Below are 20,144 nucleotides of genomic sequence, written 5' to 3'. Positions count from 1 at the left end.
AGGCAGAAGATTCTTAAAGGAAGATGACCACGCCAAGAAGAAAAGAAAAAATGGTGCTCAGGGAATTCCAGTGGTAGCATTGGAATGTATTCTTGTTTATAGATTTATAGCAGAGACCATCATTCAACAACCCGACCTACTTATCAGAAAAACTATTTGCTATGTTATTGGCAAAGATTCAGAACCCAGAAGCCAGCATGAACATCATCCAATTTTTGTACACAAGTGTGAATGCAACAGACTGCCAACAAGGCCAAGTCCAGAAACTTGTTCAAGGCTTGGTATGTCTGACAAATTCTTTACTGGGCTAATTTATCTCCAATACATTTTAATGTGTAGACATTTTGGGATAGGGTGACTCAAAGAAGGTCACCTAGAATAAATGTAGAATCTTTTGAGGACACTGACACGGGAGGAGCTGACAAGACCACTTCACAAACAAATTATACTGCCACAAAGTACATATCGGGACAAATAAACAATCAACCCAGACAAAAACAGGGTCATCCAATAAGAAACAAAAGATAGGGGACTTATTGAAGTCATTTAAAGATAGAGTCCAAAAGCCAAAAAGCACTGAAAAGGCCCCAATGGGTACATCATAGAGCAAGGCAACCAAGCAACAACCATAGACACAACAAACACTAGAAACAACTGTCAGTACAGAGAAAACTCAAACCAGTACCAAACTTGAGGAGGCACTAGGTGGTGGCTCTGAGCCTGGCCATACTTAGTTGCCAATCATCAAGCTAGACAGGCTCCAAAGACTTCAAAAGCAACCACTCAAACGGAGATTGGTAATGAAGAAACCTGACAAAGTTGCCCTACCCTATGCCTTTCCAATGACAGTATATGAGTCCAACCACACTGATACAGACACAGTAACTCAAGGAAGTGATGCAGCCATACAATTTGGATGTAACACCATTGTCAACTCTATTGGCCAGATGGAGGCGCAGACTCTGTGTCCAATCTAAAAATGGACAACATGAGAGCAGAATTGAGAAAAATGAAAGATGCATGGGAGGAGGTTTGAAAAGACAAAGTTGGATGGACTCAACAGATTCTTGAGCTACAGATTCAGCAGCAGGGCCATCATAGAGAAGTGCAGACCCTCCAGAAGAAAATTAATAGCTTGACTGATACAAACATGGTGCTGTAGGAAGAGAAGAACATCGCGTGACAAGAAGCTCACATTTGTGCGACAAGAAATTGAACAAGTTTAGAGAGATTCTGATCAATTCCAAACACTGCTAGAAGCAAAGAGAGATGACTATAAGATGTTGTACCAAAAACCCCACCTGACCAAAGAGGCCATCCTAGAAAAATACATCTATCACTCTCTGTTATAGGTTACTTACAAGGACGGCGATCTGACTTTGAATGTGACTGGTCTAGAAGATGTATTGCATCCATACATTCAGATCTCCAAGAAAAGGCTAGCACATGCACCTCAGCTCTGGTAAATGAAGCACTTACAGAGTATTTACAAAATCAAAAGAATCTTGAGGAGGAGGATGAGGATGAGACATGAATGAGAATAATCAAAACAAGGAATAGTAGAAGCAGCAGAAAGACAATGATGATGATGAAAATCAAGGCAAACATAACACAGGGTCAGCCCCGCAGGTGGAGCAACACCCACTAAGAGCGGCCTCTAGAAAATGCTGAGAATAGGCCTGCTGAGGATCAGCCACCACCTACTGGGAACAACCAGTAGAATCCACCTGATCAGCAAAATGGTAAACATGTAGATCATAGTCAATGTAAAGGCAAAGCCATTCTAGTAGAAACTGACCATAATCATTCGAATGAGCTACTGACACTGAACAAAAGCTTGCAAACACATAGACCCTAGTCGATTTAGAAGTATTTAGAGGACGACTTAGTGTATTCAGATTTGGAGAGGTTTCAGATGCTTTATGTGGGAGCCCGACGTATGGTGTTAGACTAGAAGTCAGTCAGTTACCATGATCAGATAGTCTGTAAATTACCTCCCGTCCCAACTGTGTCCAGGTACTGGCAAGAGTACCGAAATGGTGCTTGACAAATAATGATAGAGCTGTAAACCCAACAATGAAGGACTTAACAAGTGTGCATTTCAAGTCACTAGGGATATAGGTGGAAATGCTATTGGTCACCAAGAAAACATACCAATGTATGAAGGATATTCGACGACAGATTAAAGAAATGTTGATATAGATGCAGAGTGCCAGAGGAATTCTGGATCAAAGGGTCAAAACATTACTGGAGAACAATGCGACTAGCAGTCAAGGACTCAAGACCAAAATGACTCTCAGCGAGCATGGGAAGTACTTAAAGACCCTATTCCATCTGGTCTGGATTTCTAGAAAGATTCATGCAGCAGGCGATCTGATGAGTGTACCTAGGTGTTGTTGGAGTTTCAAGTGGGATATGGTGGTCCAACTCATTTTTTAAACTCGCGATGCCACTTCATTGCAAAGGTTTTCGATTTTGGCTCAATGAATGCTAGCCATATGTTTTTTGTTGTTGGAGGTATTAACAATGCTCCAAATGGGTAGGCTGATCTTGCTGTCATGGTGGGAATTGAACTCAACTCCTTTAGTGCAAACACATAACGTTGTCTAGAGTGACTCACTAATCTTTGTGTGTGTGTGTGAAATGCGAAGGGTTTTTGGTAGTGCTCAAGGTCTCCCCTTCACAAGTGATGGACGCATGCACACACACATAAGGATGGTTACACACCACCAGCCCAAGCTACAGTCCCTTGCTCAAGAGTGGGCGGAATTCGAAACTCTGCCAGCTCATGTGAAAGGCTAAATCAAACCAATAAGCTGCATCCATGACACGCTGTAAAGATCACTTTTTTAAAATAAGGGCAGGTTAGTGTGTAACCCGTCCCATTGTCAGATGGGCAAGCTCATTTTTTGTGTGTAAGCAACCTAAAACTTGTAACTTGGAACCATGCGTCCTTCATAAGTCAGGGTTCACACTGAGGTGGCGAAAACTGGGGGAGCATGCTCAAATGAAAAAGCACCATTTGGACAATTTTGTTCACATAGGGTAGAGGAAGTGGGGAAAAGGTGGTCCATTGTTGCCCCCCCCTTCCCCCCGGTCCGAGTGTGACTACCACTTTGACAACCTCCTCGCCTAATTCGCATGCTGCCAAGCTCTCCCCGATGGAAGCTCCTTTTTTCCAGAGTCCCGCCTGGAACAAGGCTTGTAGAGGCATTTTCTTTTGATGTTCTCACTGTGAACTGGCCTAAGAGACGGACGCTTGGGCACACGCTTGGGCACACACATAAGACTTGCAACTTGGAAACCATGCCTAAAGGACTTCTCTAGGGTGAGGTCAATGGTAATGCAATTTGGTATGCATACCCTGCCATACCGAACCTTGAAATGTTGAGACGTTCATGACCTTCCTCCAAAAAAATATGATGCCTCCGCTGTACAGCTGATAGATACTGGATAGCTAGTCTACTCCACCACTTTGGGAAGAGCCATAGCTGATAAGCTACCCGAGGGGCAATGGCTTCGTTCTCTGCCTTTACACGCAGATCCATGCCCTTGCCCTGATCTTTCGCTCTTCCCTTCTCCTTGTGTCCTGTGGGCAGCTCCAGGTCTGACACCATGCTCGACGGCCAGGGTTGTCTTCTTCATATTCGCCATGGCCCCTCCCACATACTTTCCTCTTGCTCCGACCATCACAAGAGTTGTTGTGCCGAGTCTTCAGCCGAGAGCAGCCCTAACCCCAGCGCTTACCCTCTCCATCGACAAAGCCGTTCTGATGTGGTTTGCCCTTGCTCTCTAGATGCATCAGAATCGAATGTTGGGGGGCTTCTCACCCTTAACCCCAGCAAATCTGTAGCTTGCCATTGCTCGCCTGTGTATGTCGCAGAGGGAGAACCTGCACGGGCATGGGATAGGAATGGGGACCTTGCTGGGGAGGTTCTTCCACCAAGCATGTCCTTGGAGTGTGATTGTTTATCAACAGGACAAGACAGCTCCGTTTCACCCGATCAAGGGGTGGAGACTGGGACATTAAGTATTCATGGTGAGCTTGATGAGGTGGGTACAAATCTCTGCATGTCTTTTCATAGAGCATCAAAAATTAGCAGATCTGTGCACGCTGAGGGAAGGCGTGACTCGATTCCCACCAGTAATGAGATACATAGAGGTCTTGTGGATTCCACATCTTGCAACGATGTGGCTGAAGATGAAAGCGTGGGGACAGTTGGAGAGGGAGGCAGCAACTGTGGAACAGATAAATTCCAGGAGAATTGCATGCATGAGGGTAACATAGGCTGTATTTTTCCAGAAGATTTGAAAGAGACGGATGATAGTTCTTCAGAATCTGCGTGCACAGAGGAGAATCTTTTGAAGGAAAGCTCAATGGATATGTCAGTGGCACAATTTGCTAGCTCTGAGTTTGCTCAAGCAGAGTCATGCAAGAGATTGAGGATCTCACGGGAATGCGGAAGCTTGGGTTCACATAGGGAGATGCCCAGTGAATCGCATGATGATAACACAAATAATCAGGATCAGTCTTATCTGGCTGGTCTTCCAGAAGAATGTGCTCTCAGGTGCCTTGCTTCTGTTCAACTCTTTGATCTTGGTCGTTTGGCCATGCTAGGCAGACGATATAGAGACCTTGTGAAGAGTAGGCTTATCTTTAAGCTTCGCCGATTGTATGACACGGTTGAGCATCTGGTTTTCATCTATGGTAGCCTTAATGGTGGACGCTGGACAGTCTATGATGCAAACCATGATGTGTGGAGGACCTTGCCACCTGCAAATGTGGATCCAAATTTCAATCTTCAGGATAGAGAGTCTCTGTCTGCTGGCACCCATCTCCTGTGGCTAGGTAAAGTGATATATGACTTTGTGTATTACAGGTATAATCTTCTTACAAACAGCTGGGAAAGAGGTCCCTCTATGGTAAATCCCCGATGCCTGTTTGCTTCTGCTAGCTGTGGTGAGTATGCGTATGTTGCCGGGGGGTTTGGTCCTGCTAACAATACTGGAGCCCTCACTTTATTAAATAGCGCCGAAAGGTACAATTCAGCTACTGGTGAATGGGAGGGCTTACCACCTATGTGTACGGCTAGGCACAAATGCTCAGGCTTCTTTATGGATGGTAAATTCTATGTCATTGGTGGAAGAGATGCAAACCACCAACCTATTATGAGTGGAGAGGAGTATAACCCCGTCACAGGGTTTTGGCAGCAAATACCAAACATGTATTTTGCACCAGAGGTTCATCGGCGAGATATGCTTGAGCCTTCTCCTCCTCTTGTGGCGGTTGTCAATAACAACCTTTATGCGGTCGAAAATACGACAAATATTTTGAAGATGTATAACAAGCTCAATAACACTTGGAGCAATCTGGGCTATTTGCCAGTTCGAGCGGATCTTCGCAATGGATGGGGTGTGGCATTTAAAGCGCTCGGAAACAGGCTATTTGTGATGGGAGAATTGGATGGTGTTGCTGCATTTTGTTGGCAGCCGGGAGCTAATCCCGCACAACCAATTTGGGAACTTCTGTGTCGCAGGGAGAGGGGTGCAGGCAGCTTCCTCTACAACTGTGCGGTCATGACCTGCTAAATTCTTGCTCTGAAGCAATATTCTTTTGAAAGGATTTTATGTAATCTACATGCTTCTTGCTGTAGATGATGCTGGGTCATGTGTATGATGCATCTATCTGAGGCCCATGTTTCGAAAGAAATTGGGCTCTGAAGTAGTAAAGTTAACGTCACTGTGGATGTGCTTTGTAAATGAGCACATGGTTATTTTAAACTTAGTTTCTTTTTTTCTGTGTTTAAATTATTATGTAGGTATATGGTGTCCTCTTTTACTGTCGAACTTTAAAAGTTCTATGCCAAATGTTTGGCAAGTGTAGTTAATGCAGGTTTAGTTTTGAAAAATCTGACTGGCTATCTTTGAGCATCATCAGGTACATCTGAGCTGTATTTGTGCCTATTGCATAGTTTTGAACAATTTGGCCGACAATTAATGAGTGTGTTGTCAGTGCCTGTGTCATTTCAGGTTCATGTTTGACAAGAGATGCTCATTGCAGGTGTAGTTTTGTACTATTTGACCGACATTATATGAGCGCATTCGGTCAGGTACTTCTGAGTTGCGGACTGCATGTTTGGCACATTTGTGCTTATTGTGCTCGCACTTTCCTCTCTTTCTATTGTTACTAAGCCTAGGTCAAGCAATGGTGAGCTGCTGCTTCTAACTCAAAGAATGGAATTGGAGAATTCATCTCAAGGACGTGAGATGGCAGCAATTTGCTCCTTTCTGCTGCGAAGCACCTGGATTCGTTGCGAGTGACCTTTGGGACTGTAGCATCTGGGAGCACCTGTGTGTGTCTTATTCGGCACATAGAAGCTTTTTTGCTACAATTTAGAATGTAACAAGAAAGTATATGAGCTTCGGGGTTCTAACACGCTTGTTTTTTGTTACAGGTAAGCTTAACAGAAAGGGGAAATCACTCTTGTAACTTTGATTTGGCACTAAGTTCAGAACGTGTCCTTTAATAGGCTAGGACTCTTAGACTGCTGGCTTAATGCCAAAATGTTAAGAGCCCATGTTGACGTTTAACAGTCCTGCCTTGTCTCCGAATTCACACAAGTATTCTCTCCTATTTACTCGATAAGAGATTACTTGTACCTTTCTTTTAGAAATGGTTGAGACTTTGCCTGGCAGCCAATGTATGAGGGGTGTGTCACCTACATGGCTTACACATATTGATACAAAAGGAAGGCAAGCTTTTTCGGACCCAGCTCATGGATGGGCAGTACCTCCCCCTGCACTCGGCCATCGTAGAAGGTGGCTCCCGCGCCTGAGCTTTGCACGCTTTGATTGGTTGTAGTTTACGTTGTCGTGCCGCTCCGCTCCCATGACAAGAAAATAAACAAAGGAATGCCAATCAGGTGTATTTGAATCTTGCACGATTGTTTAGCAATTATAAGGGCTTGCTAACAAGCCAATTTTAAGCTAAAAGTGTGCCAGATGCGGCTCTAAGGGCCACCAGATGTCTTGGTAATGCTAAACAGTGAGTGTGCTTAATGTGGTTATAGTTGGGGTTTTATTGATCAAAGTCGAAGTACTTGAAGGGTTCTACATGCATGTCTTTACGGCTCGTCAATCGGAGCTACGGATAAGAAGTTATAACAGTATTAATTTCAGTCAGTAGCAGATCCGTACCGGATTGGGCAAGTGCAGTTGAGGGGACAAAATTGAAATGATGCCTCGGGTTGAGCGCTCAATTTTTGGAGCGCGTTGGTCTTTTAGATCGGTGATCGAATTTACGGTTGCCAAGTTATTGGCCGTTAAAGTATCGTTGGGGGCCGAGTTCGAGCCGCCCTGGTCGCTTTGATCAGCCACGCTTAATGCAGTGTAGTGCCGATATGTACGCCGAATGTGGCCAATGCCAATACGGAAGCATTTTTGCCTTGACGGATACTTATACTTGCATCTTGAAAACTATGGTGACATTCAAAGCACTAGAGCGGCAACAAGATTCAAAGAGATATTGCTAGTCGAGAATGTTGGAAAATGAAGTCGTGTGAGGCTTTGTTGTGGACGTTATGTATGCCTAATGTGGTGCCCGAAGGCCGCCCACCCAATAAGGAGGCAAATTCAAATGGCCCTACAAGGGCCTAGAGCCTCAATGAATTAATAAGGCCGCCCATACTCAATTCAAATAGCCACTCAAAGGCCTCAACCTATGGCCATCCAAAGGCTTCCAAAGGAAGGCCGTCCAAGGGCTATTAAAAAGGGCCGCCCAGTCAATCAATGGGCACCCTAGTTGTTAAAAGTGTGTGAAGCCAAGGAAATGCATGGCGAAGACAGCCAGCGAGTGGCGCAGAAGAAAGAAGAGGAGCTCGTAGCACGTGCTATGTTGCTCCAATGAAGTTGGCCCAGGTCGAAAAACACTCAGCAGGGCAAAGCAACCCCTTCCGGTGCCATTCGCGGCGGATTTCGTGTTGGTCATCACTCGGCTTGCCACATCATCAAGAGGCCATCCCATTAGCGATATTGGTCATCACTCGGCCTGCCACATCATCAAGAGGCCACTCCCATTAGCGATATCGCTAATGGGATGGCCGAGAATAGGAATTTTTTTGCCCCATGCAACCTATAAGGAAGGGAACGACTCCCTTTTGTGATCTCTCTGGAACTCATTAGCCATGGTTAGCCCACGCTCTCTAAATCAATCCTGGATAATCTTAATCTCGGATCTCATCAGCATCTTAATGATAACCTCTCTAAGCTAACTCTCGGGGATTCTTCTTAGTCTTCATAATCTTAAGCTTAATCCAAGCTTGTTTGATCCTTCGAAGCTAAAGCTCTGGTATGTTTTGTTTCCTTCCCTTTTCATTTTGAACGCTCTCGAGAAGCAAGTCGGGCAAAGCTCTTGAGCTCTAAAGCTCCATAGCCCAAGCTAAGCTTCGTTAAGCTTTCTCAAGCCGTGCCTAATCTAAAACTCCTAAGCCTAAGCCTAATCTCTCAAGCCAAGCAAAGCTGTCGATTTCATTAAACTCTCATTAGCAGAGCCTAAACGTAATCCTGCTCAAGTCGATTTTCGTAAACTCTCTATGCCTAATCACAAACTCTTAACCCAAGCCTAATCCTAATCTTGCCTAAGCCATAATCCTAAGCTCGCCAATCCATAATTCTCCAAGCCATTAACCTGGAATTAATCCGATAACCGTAAATTGGATTGGACCACCCAAGGCTTACTACTGATCGTCTTGATTAGCACCTGGATTAAGACAGGTTAAAGTTTGTAAAGTGCATAAACGTTTTCATTATTATTTGATCAAAACAAAGATACTGTGGTTATTTGGTGTAAGGTGAACTGTTTGTTTTGAGCTCTGTTTTCGTTAATTGTGTTTGTTGTACCTCTTTCCCCGCACCTGTCACAGCCATGGGCCCGATGCCTTCCCGGCTCACCTTTCGCACACTTATCCTCCGACAACGTCATCAGCCTTCCTTGTTCAGAGTGTAAGAGGATTCCAACGTGCACGACCCTTTGCAGCAGTCTGCTCTTTTTCTTGATTTGAAAGTGAAGGAACTAAGAGAGGTCCCCCAATGAGTTGCAATGTAGTAGGCCGCCAATGGCTTCCCCTTCCCAGATGTTTCCCCTTCAGCATGTCACAGAACAAAGTCTGCAAGTAAAGTACCTTGGCTTAGCCAGGTAATAGGCTTATATCTTCCTTCAACTTTGCAATTTCCAATGTATGAGGTAATGTGCAAGATGCTCATGATGAGAGAGAAATAACTGGATTTGCACAACACCTCGATGTAGCAAGGGGGGAAACAAGGGGGGTTCTCCTATGGTCTATCATAGCAAGACCATATGGGGCAAGGTGGGTATTGAGGCTCCTTGACTCGGGCATTTGAATGATGTAGCATTGCGAAGACAAAGTGGTAATGGTAATGGTCTTTGCCATTGAGAATGCTGAAAGTGCATCGAAGGGCATCGGTTGGTGAGTGACAATTGTCAATCAAGAATACTTTAATTAATTTTCTTCAAATGCCATAGGGCCTGGACAGTCCTAACAAACTCTCTGCATGGGTAGGTTTCCATGAATTTTCCATTGGGATTTTTCCTTAGATAAAGTCTGTTGGTTTTCAAATGGGTAGGACAAAACAAACCTTCTAATGGCATCAGCCTCAAGTGGGACCTCGCTAACTGGAGTTTTTGCTTGTTTGGAGATTCAAAGAAAAGGCTTGAAACGCATTCTCTAGCACTCTCTCGGATTCATCCTAAGCTTGTTGGTCGTGCCATGCAACCAAGCCTCACATTCGATTGGTCTGATGACCTTGGTAAGGTCTTGTACTCATCATCACATGTGCACTTTGCGGCGTTTTCACTTTTTTCCTCCGGCACCATGGATCTTATCCTGAGAACTATTTTTGAGGGAGTATGGCGCTAGCTAGGGGCATGCCACAGTGCCTCTATGCCCCATCATCCCTAGGTTCCATACTCATTTGTTCCCCTGGCATACCTTTAGCCTTCACAAATAGCAAGATGGCAACCCGAGGCTATCTGTTGATCCCCATTGTACCTTCCCACCTTGTTCGACTCTAGCCCAAATCTCCCTCAATCTGCAGCTCTAGCTTCTCCCTTAACCATTGTAGCACTAAATGGAGCAGTAGCATCATGCACACTATTACCTACACTTTTGCAACTCTTTGTGTAAAACCACCTTTTCCTCCATCAACCAATGCCATGATGTACTTGCCATGCCAAGGATCGGTGCATAATAGACCCCGTAGTGATGTAGTGCTCGGCATGCTAGGGTCCAAAACAAGGCCACCTTAAAATTTAAATGAAAAATATTTCCAAAATATATGGGAATTATGATTGGGATGGCATCGGGAATGGCAAGAGCTTGATATGACCTATCTTTTCATGTCTATTTCATTGAAAACTGTCAATCCTATCATATAATTCAGATCATTCAAATTGAATGTCCCTCTATTGGCCCCTAGTGGATCTCTTTCGACTAGCTGCCTCTACCACACCCCTCACTAAACTTGGGACACCAACACGGGACACTCCTCCTATAACCCTTAGTTAACCTATATCTCATAAATAAAATTTTCCCAAGTTTTGCCTCAATGCATGCAAGGTTCAAAGCACCCACAATTGGGTTTACATACATTACCCTGAACGTATCCCCCCTCTTCGTCGAAGGTCCTCCCTCCCCTCCCTCTAACCATTGCCTTCGCCATACCTCCCTCCATCCTACCCACAACGCCCATGCCTGCATTCTCAATCCCCTCCACTCCACGCATGCCTTGTCTCCTTACACACATGCCTCCTTATATTTGCACCTTGCCTTCTCTCCTACTAACACCCAAGCAGCCTCTACATGGCTTCTTTGCACAATAGTTTGCGTGAAGCCTTGGCCCTTACAAGTTCTTGAACGACAAGGCCTTTGGCTTCATTCACACACACACACACACACACACACACACACACACACACACACACACACACACACACACAGAGGCATGCACTCACGCACAGAGAGAGAGAGAGAGAGAGAGAGAGAGAGAGAGAGAGAGAGAAGAAGAAGAAGAAGAAGAAGAAGAGGAGGATTTTAACGTCGTAGGAAGCTATCCAGAGAGAGAGAGAGAGAGAGAGAGAGAGAGAGTGGTCGGCATGCAACATGTGAAGAGAGAGAGAGAGAGAGAGAGAGAGAGAGAGAGAGAGAAAGAGAGAGAGAGAGAGAGAGCTTCAATCTTTGTTTCCAAGTCGCCCCAACGTCTTTAGATGATTCTCATTAATCTTTTATTTTTTCAAATGGGTACGACATACCGATGGAACCCAAAATTGAACCATAGGAAATGCATTCTAACCCATGAATGAAATACTCTACCCCTCCGTTCCCTTTCTCCAAGTTCAAAGTATCCCTTGAGACTCCTATATTGAGCTTAATTTTCAAACACTCCTTGAACTCTTGTCACATCTTTATTTATCGTCATCCCTCTCCAAGAAGTCTCCCTTGTACCCTTATACCTCTTAGGCCCTTGTTGCCCCGTCCAGCAAATGTGTAAAGGCGTCTATCTTCCCCGTTGCTCGGCAGTGCTCAAGTCCTTTGAGCTGGTTTTGTGTGCACGCTTTTACAGCTTGCCATGCCTTCGCAAACTTGACCGAGCAATCCAAGCCGGCCCTCTGACAACGTGTGAGGCCATCTGCAACCTTTTTTCACAACCACCAACTCTGTTTGACTTGCTCGTGCCCATCCCATGTGACATAGGCCTTAACTTCAACTTCTTGGAATCAACAAACCCAAGTCATCCTTAAATCATGTTACCCTCTTCTTGGAATCAAACCTAAGTCACCCTTGTACCCTATTACACTCTCAGAATTCAGTTTCTTGGAGTTAACAAAGTAAACGGCAACCCAAGTGTGGTCTATAAACCAAAGCCTAGCCAACAATCTTTTCCTATAAAAGCCATACTTTACTAAATTGTATTTGCCGTGAAGAGACCCTTTGTGGTTGATACGCACTGGCAATTTGGCCTTTGCTAATACAATCTCTCCTCTAATTCCTACTCTATTTTGAACTCCTTTTCTTTACTCTCTATGAAAGTTTTACACGATTGGCAATTGATATAATCGACAAAGTTCTGTTATGATAATAACAAGCTATCATGCTATGCTACTACTGGGTCTACTTTTAAGAAACCAATTAATTTGTATCCAAAATTTCCAAGGAATCTTTTCAATTCAAAGCAAAACCATATGTCGATTGTGCTAGCTCAGCCCCCACCCCCCTATGTACGCAGGTGATCTTCCCTGTGCCAAGCATGTGCCTCCATCTCTTCATGGCTTCGTACGCTGGCTTCATCCTATGAGGTCCAGCATGCCATGACCCATCCTCGCCCCAACCTGTCGCCATCATTGTCTTTGCAGAACGGTCGACCCTTGCCCTTGTCAACTGCCCCCTCTCCTTGCCCTTGTCAACTGCCCCCTCTCCTCGCTCGGCACTGTACCTTCGTCCATATGGGCCGAACCCTCTTCTTTGCTTAGCATGATCAGAGATTCTTGAGGAATCATGGCATTGCCAGAGCTCCTGTGCTTGTCTTGTGCGAGCAATGAGTTGCGATGCTCAAAGCAGACGCTGTGATGCGCTAATCTCACGCACTCTTCTCGCACATGTGCCTCCCCCCACATTTCTCTATCTGCCATCCCCTGCGCCCCACTCCTTGCGCCACTGCGCAGCAAAACCACTCCCCTCTTGCCTCATAATGCTGACGCCTGGCAGCAAAGCTGACCGACCTGCACGTGCCGGCGGCCACCCTCTCAGCATCAGATCGCCCATCCATGCATCTGTGTAGGCAAACGAGAGAGCGACGTACGCTATTGAGCCAGCCGATCGGAGCGTACTCCACCTTGTACTCCACAGATCCCAGCTGTGCAGACAAGAAAATTTATCAATACAAGATGTCAAAACTAGAATTGGAGTCGGTTATGCAGGCTTTGGAGATGAATTGCGTTTATAGACATAATTGCCTTTCTTTTGCCATGTAATTTGTCACAAATTACATGGCAAGCCCTCAAAAACGGATCTCATTTGATCAAACATTAGAAAATCTTGAACAATCGAACCAAAACAGACAATAGTTTTTTTGAGAAATTTTGAAATTTGAGGGAAATTTTCACGAATTAGAGGGGTATTTTCCTCTTTTACTCTCTCTGCCTTCGCCGTCGCACTTCTCTCTCTCTCTCTCCCCATGTGCTGAGATCTTTGCCTTAATTGAATTTTCTTTTGTTGTCAAAGAGGGTATCTTAAAAGATACTCTTAAATTCAACCCAAAGTAAAATTGGCATGGTTTATCTGGCATTTCATTAATTTGCATGATTCGATTCCAAAGGAATCTTTCAACTTGAAGCAAAGTCGGTTGGAGACCATTCTTGCGTGGTGGATTCTCCACCTCTGCTCACTATGGCCATTCCCCAATCACTACGCCTACAATTTCTTCACCTCCTCCGTCTCAATGCTTCTGACACCACACATTGCTTCTTGCAGAGAAACGAGGGGGGCTTGCGACTGGGTTTACTTGATTGCCATGCAACCTTGCATCAAGACTCAAAATCTATGAGCGTACTTGATGGGATGCACAATGCTCTACGCTCCCTTCCCCCTGTTCATCACCATGAACCCTCTCTGTATTGCCTGCCGTCTCCTTCTGTCCCTCCAAATTCGCCCTCCCGCATGCTAGTTCGCTTGCATTCTCAGGCACTAATCTGCATTCTTGTCCCCTGCACACAAACCAACGGTTGCGTTGTAGACATACCAATGCAAGAAGACGGGTGTTCCTGCACCAGATTGGGGGAGAGAGAGAGAGAGAGAGAGAGAGAGAGAGAGAGAGACCCATCGCCAGCTCTTTCTCAAGCCACTGCCTTGCTCTGTAATCATGCCTACAATGAAGAGGGACTCCTACCCTCCTCGACTCACCGATTAGATTTTTAAGGTCTCTTGGGATAGTTTCATACAACGTTAAAACTCTCTTCTTATTCTTCTTCTTCTCTCTCTCTCTCTCTCTCTCTCTCTCTCTCTCTCTCTCTCCATGTGCCCCCCCCCCCCCCCTTTTCTACTAAAAGATGAAGAGGATCTTCTAAGATTCTATATAAAAGAAATGAAAAAGTAGTTTTGGGCACCTACTGGATGTCCTCTTGCCCTTCCTCCCTAAGGCCCCGGCGATCATGTGTGACGTGGAAAGAGTTGGGCGCGACCCCTTCCGCCCCACTCGCAGACCTCAACCATCCCGCCTAACGCGGCTTTATGTAAGTAATGCGCCTTTAACTATATAAAAACTTGCCCCCTCTAGGCGCGTCGATCCAACAGCCTAAAGCTCCCTGCCCTGCCGATCGCATTCCCCGCCGTCGATCCCTCGAGTGACACCCCGTGTCACTTATAAACGAGGGGGCGCTACCCTTTTTAGGACCTGAGAAGTGGTGTTTGGTGACCTTGTCAAACTGTGCAGACGGCCAAGCCCTCTATGCAGGCTATGCGGCCAATCAGCAGCACAAGATGAGCTCTGGGTGAGAGTTGGGTGAGGGGTGCAGGTCACCTATCTTAGAGCTGGACCTAGCATGCCATGGAAGCAGAAGTGTGTGGGTGGGCGAATATGTGTGAATAGAAAACGAAGGTAGCTGGTCTGATTCGTCCAACTCGCCTAGGGTAAAGGGGCCAATATTGGGCCACCTGGTTTGTGGCATTTAAGGTATCCATTAGGAGCGCTAGGTCTTTCTGCACATGAGGGGACATTGGTTTTAGTTAAGGGAGGTGGGTCAAATAGGTGAAACAAAAATCACTTTGTAAAAAAAATGGGGGGTTAAAGGAGGTACCATCATCCCCCTTGGACGTGTCGACTTTCTTTGGGTTAGGTGATGGTAACTGTTCGAATTAAAGATGAGCAGTTATGAGTCATGCGCCACCAAAGGTCCTCAAGTGAGCCAGTAAAGAGTGAGCACGTGGAGCTCCATCTCCCTTACTGCTTTGTCGACTCGTCTGCACCAATGATACTGCTCCTGCGCTTCAGCTAACTTTCCCCTCTATTTAGCTCACCCGGAAAGCATTAACTTGCTATGGTAATCCTCTTTCATCCCCCCTCCTCGTCACTTCTCTGCCAGGACATTGTGCTCGATTCGTGGCCTCCACCCTTCATTAACACCCAATGGGCCACTCCATGCAATAGTTTTCGGGAGCCACTTCAAACCTCTGCGCGATGGTAGCCCATCTGGGTGTGGCGCAACAACATCCCATCTCAGGCCACTTCAGGCCACTCCATACAACAGCTTCCGGGAGCCACTTCAGGCCTCTACGAGATGGTAGCCCATCTGGTTGTGGCGCAATAACTGCCATCTCGGTAGTGCAGTGGCTGGTTGGTGCAGCAACTCTTGTTTTGCTTCAGGTGCCTTGATTTCAGATGAAGCACCTCCAAGATGCCCAATTACATGCAATAGCGAATGTCATCAACGCCACTAAGCTCACATTCTTTTCACCAATCTACCCTTGCTCCACACATTCAACCAGATCTACATCAACACACTATGATGATGAGCTCCCTGCAAACTTGGCTCCATGCTTTTGTGGTTTCCAGCCTTTTCCCTCTAGATTCTCAGAGTCCCTTAGCCGTTTACTTCTGTGAATGCGAAGGTCTGATGAGGAGCTGGGCTAGTGAGTGCCTACAGTCATCCAAGCATGCTTGCTGTCCATACTAGTGTTGCAGCTTTGTTTCCATAGCTTGGCCTAAGCTCTTGTGTTGCTAACATTGCCTATATTGAATTTTGCTTGCAGGCAACTTTGTCAAGTCTTGAAGAGTGGGTGGATGTTGGTTTCTATTTGCAGGTGAGCTTTACAAGCTCACTCAGCAATCATCTTGCTAAAAATTTTGATTTGTCCTATTGTTTTAGCTAGTAATGGGAGTAAGGTGAGCTTTATAAACCTCACTCAGCAATCATCTTAATGCTAAGTCTGATTGTCCTTTTGTTCTAGCTAATAACGGCTATGGAAACCCTTGAATGGACTAGTAAACTACATCGTAGGTCGGTGCCTTTGATTTATTTTTCGGTTGTGTTTCGGTCTGCATAACGAAGGGAGGTGGTCGATTGTGAGAAGTAATATATGGGCTACACACAAAAAAGAGGTGAGATATTGAACCTAACGGAGCTGTCTGTGACCTTTTCATTATTAGACATAGGTTCATTTCTCACTTGTGAATCATTCACCATATTTCTTCAGAGCTAGAAATGAAAAATTGTGAAACATATAAAGGAAGGAACATTATGAGAATGCAAAGCTGCTCATATGTGAATATAGTCAGATATCTCCTAGCTTTAGAGCTTGTTCCATCTCTGAATAGTTCAACATATCTCTTCAAAGCTGAAATTGAAAAATTGGAAAACATATAAAGAAAAGAATATATAAGTCATTTTACAGTTATGAATAGTCAACCACATCCAAGCATCAGAGCTTGGAATGAAAATGAAGACGTAAGTGCAAAGCTTTTGTAAGTCATTTTGCCTCTGTTAATAGATGACCTTATCTATTGAAAGACATTTATTGTTATGAATAACTATTATTTAGAAAGTGTACCAAGACCAAGATGGGTTTTTCCAAATGGTATGCTAAAACTTTTGATTGATTAAAACAAACAATAGATTCTCTAAGTAATGGTAGTTCTCAAGTGTGCTTCAAAGTTTTCGTGATCGAAACAAACATAATAAACCTGTTAGGCTATCAAGTAAATATGTAGATGAAAGTTGGAGATCAATAGTTTGTGTAATTGTATGGGGAAAAACTTAAAGATCGATACATTGGATACAATAGAGATGAACTTTCACCATCTGCCTGATACTATTAAAGATATGGAGCTCTTTGAAGCTCTGAACTATTTCAAAATCACCTCAAAAATCTTATCGTAGAACGGAAATGAATCATGCTCCAAGGCCTTTTCTTTGCATTGGCTAAGCTAAAAATGGTTAGGTTTGGCTAGATTCAATACTACATAATATATATCAAATCCCATTCTCGCATAAGATTACAAAAAGAGTATAATTTACTCGGTGTCAAGGTGTTGTGTCGCGATTACGTAATAGCCGTATCTTTGCCAACCTTTGTTGTCTTGCATGCGCATGGTAGGGTTGGTCTATATGTAGTGGCCACAAGAAAAGGCCTGGGGGGGAGCCACCTTCCCGGAGTAGCGATTGCAACCGAGTCTCAAAAGCTTGTTGTTGTGCTTCCCAATTTTTTCTCGACTCCTTTGCTTATTGTGCATCCAGTTTGCGCTCTCTCGCAGCCTCCTTTTTTGTCATTACCTGCACTTTTCTTCTCTCTTTCACCTCTTTCTTGTCTGCCTTTGCCTTGGCTATTTCTTTCTTCTTTGCACTCAAAGATTGCATACCATCCATGTATTGAGTTGAGGTTTAGATAAGGCTGTTTGTGTAGTCCATAAAAGGTTCTATGCTCACTTGCCTTACGCATACCTCCGTGGTTGGGACCCGCAAAAGATCAATAATGCGTTGCTGTCCATTTCTCTGGTGTGATTGATTTGATGTATTTGGGTTTGTATTCTCTTCAACAAGTGTTTATCGTATGCTCTGGCACTGGGTCCTTTCTCGGGAGGGTGCGCACTGCATTTGATTGGTTAGCCTGTTGCTAGCATTCTCATATGCAAACGTTTGATGTTGCATCTGATGTGAATAAAGGCTACTTCTTGAATTTGTTGTGTCAATCATGGTTTGAGGTCCAATTGTTTGACTGCTTTGGAAATGAAGGTTATGATTCTCGATTTCTGTATCTTGAGCCAGAAACACACCTGCTTCCATCACTTCCTCAAAAGTTGAGTTGATATTGACCCCTAGCAATTGAGTAGAGCGGATGCCTTGCTCTATGTCTTCATTAGTCTCCCTTGGCTGAGTGGCCAAGATGTTCAAAGCTTGAAATTATTCATCTTCCAGTGTTACATGCATTGGTGTACATGCCACTTGGGATAAGCCTTCTTCGATAGGGGTATTTGTATCCTCTATTTGCAATTCAATTATAGTGTCTTCTACTAGGTTTATATGGTTGCATGGCATTTCCTCAAACTGAACTGCCGTTGCATCCAATGGCCATATCCCTGTCGCTCGAAACCCTCATTTAATATTTGTCTCTGTGAAGGAAGATTCTATTGCTTTAGCAACAATTGATGCTATTTCACTTTTTGTAGCTTGCCTTGCTGCTGTCCGTTGTTGCCAAATATCCCTGTCTCTACGAAAATTCACTTTCAAAGACTTAAAGGCACTAACATCTAGAGGTTGCAACTTGTGTGAAGTATGAGCTATTAATGTAATGATGTCTATACTTGCATGATGAGCTTTTGCCACTACTTCTAAAGAAACATGGCTACCATGCCCATCTAAAATTAGAAGATGCTTGTCCTCTTTGCCAACTTTCTCGGTTATGCAAGCATCTAAATGCTCTAACGAAGCCTTAAAAAGCTCACCTGTCATCATCCATGCTTCTTCTGCATTGCCATTGCGGTGCCAGGTTCGCAATGTTCTATGTAGTTGTTACGTATGCGTCTTCCTTTGAAAATGTAGAATGAGGTTATAGTTTGGCCTACTGCATTTACACAACATAATACACTCATCCACTCAAGTGAATAAAAAATTATGCCATAAACTGCTTTTGTGCCTTTTTTTTGCAAGCACCTTCATGCCTTTGTCTCTAGAGCCCTGAAAACCTATCTCATTTGCATTCCATATGTTTGTAGGTGGATATTTATGTTTCTCATCAAGTTTTGGAAGATTATCATGTAGGGTCTTTACAATCTCTGGTCGAAATCTGTTAGCTCGTGACTGCTCGAAGCCCTCTGAAACTCTAAACACAGTTTTGGGATGTCGCTGCAAAAACCTTCCCACCAGCTCTTTCCAGGAATACCATTTGTGAATAATGTGTGATGGTTTGACAAACTTCAGCCACTTTTAGTCTAATGTCCAACAAGGAGACTCCATGCCCCGATTCACACTTCAAATATATCCATTTTTCAAATGCTGCTTCTTCTTCTGTCGTCAATTGTGTAGCTGGTCCTTTCTTCTTCTTATGAGTCCTGCCTTCCTCCCAATTTGTGATTGCTGACCTGCTAATTCCAAAATGTAAAGCGCACTTGCGCAAAGAAAGACCATTTTCTCTAGCGTGAAGAGCTTTTTCCATGTCTTGCTCCGTCCATGTCAAATCTGTTTTCTTAGTTTTTCTTGGCTGTTGTGATAACTCTTTGCTGGTTGATGGCAGCTCGTTTAAGGGACTCACAGTTTCTTGATTGTGCACTGGTTTTGGGAAGTTTGGTTTGACATGTTGGAGGAGAGGTGGATGTTTCCTTATGGTTGTTTTCGCTTGCTTTGTGGCTTGATGTGGAGGCAAGGGCTTTGTTGCTGCTCCTGTCTTCTGTTGTTGAAGTTGGTGTGCTATTCCCATTACCCCTTGTTGGTCTATATCGAATGCTTTTCTTGCATTCAATCCCTTGGTCGCCCAATGATGTTGGGTTCTGTAACTCTATTTTGACTTTGTAGATTGTTGTTTACCACCCTTTGTGACTTGATTCCTCGCTGTCATTGTGAATGTGATCAACCATGGGTAGTAAGAAAAATCATATCAGTCATGTGAATTTATTAAGTACATTTATTCAAAAAATGTAAAAAGGAAGTTTAGAGTGTAAACCTGAGTAAATGAGCAATTCAATTCAGTTCAAGGTATCTTCCAAAAAACTGGCATATTCTCTTATTGAAAATTTCCGCTTGGGTGGATGATTGGAAGAATTTTTCTCAAGGTCTGATGGCTCCTTTGATTGTAGTGTCAAAACACGAGGGTTTTTTGGTGAAAAAAAAGGGGGAGCTTTTCGAGGGAGTTTGCACAAAAAGATAGGCAAAATATGTACTCTTCCACAACAACAAACCCGTCCTCCATTTTTATGTAAAAGGAGAGAGGTGCAAAGAAGTCCTTCAAGTTGTGGATGCCTCTCAAGTAAACATGCTTTGCACTCCCATGGGGCAAGCGAACTCATCTTCACTTAGTTTGCATCTTGTGCGAATCTGCCCTTTTGCATCTTCCTGGTCTTGCTAACAAGCTAGTTTTATGATTAAT

General features: G+C 44.2%; 1 protein-coding gene and 1 long non-coding RNA gene across 3 annotated transcripts; both read left to right on the top strand.

Annotated features, from left to right (window-relative positions):
* Positions 1-3,385: 3,385 nt before the first annotated feature.
* Positions 3,386-5,794, top strand: LOC147428837 (F-box/kelch-repeat protein At5g60570-like). Its single transcript, XM_086495149.1, has one exon. It carries the CDS (start codon positions 3,616-3,618, stop codon positions 5,587-5,589), a length of 1,974 nt encoding a protein of 657 aa, XP_086351275.1. The 5' UTR covers positions 3,386-3,615; the 3' UTR covers positions 5,590-5,794.
* Positions 5,795-14,960: 9,166 nt separating this feature from the next.
* On the top strand, positions 14,961-19,079 carry LOC147428836 (uncharacterized). Of its 2 annotated transcripts, none has more exons than XR_015185855.1 (2): positions 14,961-15,869; positions 18,824-19,079. It is a non-coding gene; the product is annotated as an uncharacterized LOC147428836 (long non-coding RNA). The 2 variants fall into 2 exon arrangements; XR_015185854.1 differs by having other exon boundaries at positions 18,778-19,079.
* Positions 19,080-20,144: the final 1,065 nt, after the last annotated feature.

Source organism: Adiantum capillus-veneris, chromosome 22, assembly GCF_014529385.1.
Source record: "Adiantum capillus-veneris isolate H3 chromosome 22, ASM1452938v2, whole genome shotgun sequence".
NCBI classification, from domain to species: domain Eukaryota; kingdom Viridiplantae; phylum Streptophyta; class Polypodiopsida; order Polypodiales; family Pteridaceae; genus Adiantum; species Adiantum capillus-veneris.
This window is presented reverse-complemented; position numbering and strand designations above follow the sequence as displayed.

Excerpts from the sequence above, each read along its gene's own strand:
- LOC147428837 (XM_086495149.1), top strand. The coding sequence starts at position 3,616 with ATGCTCGACGGCCAGGGTTGTCTTCTTCATATTCGCCATGGCCCCTCC.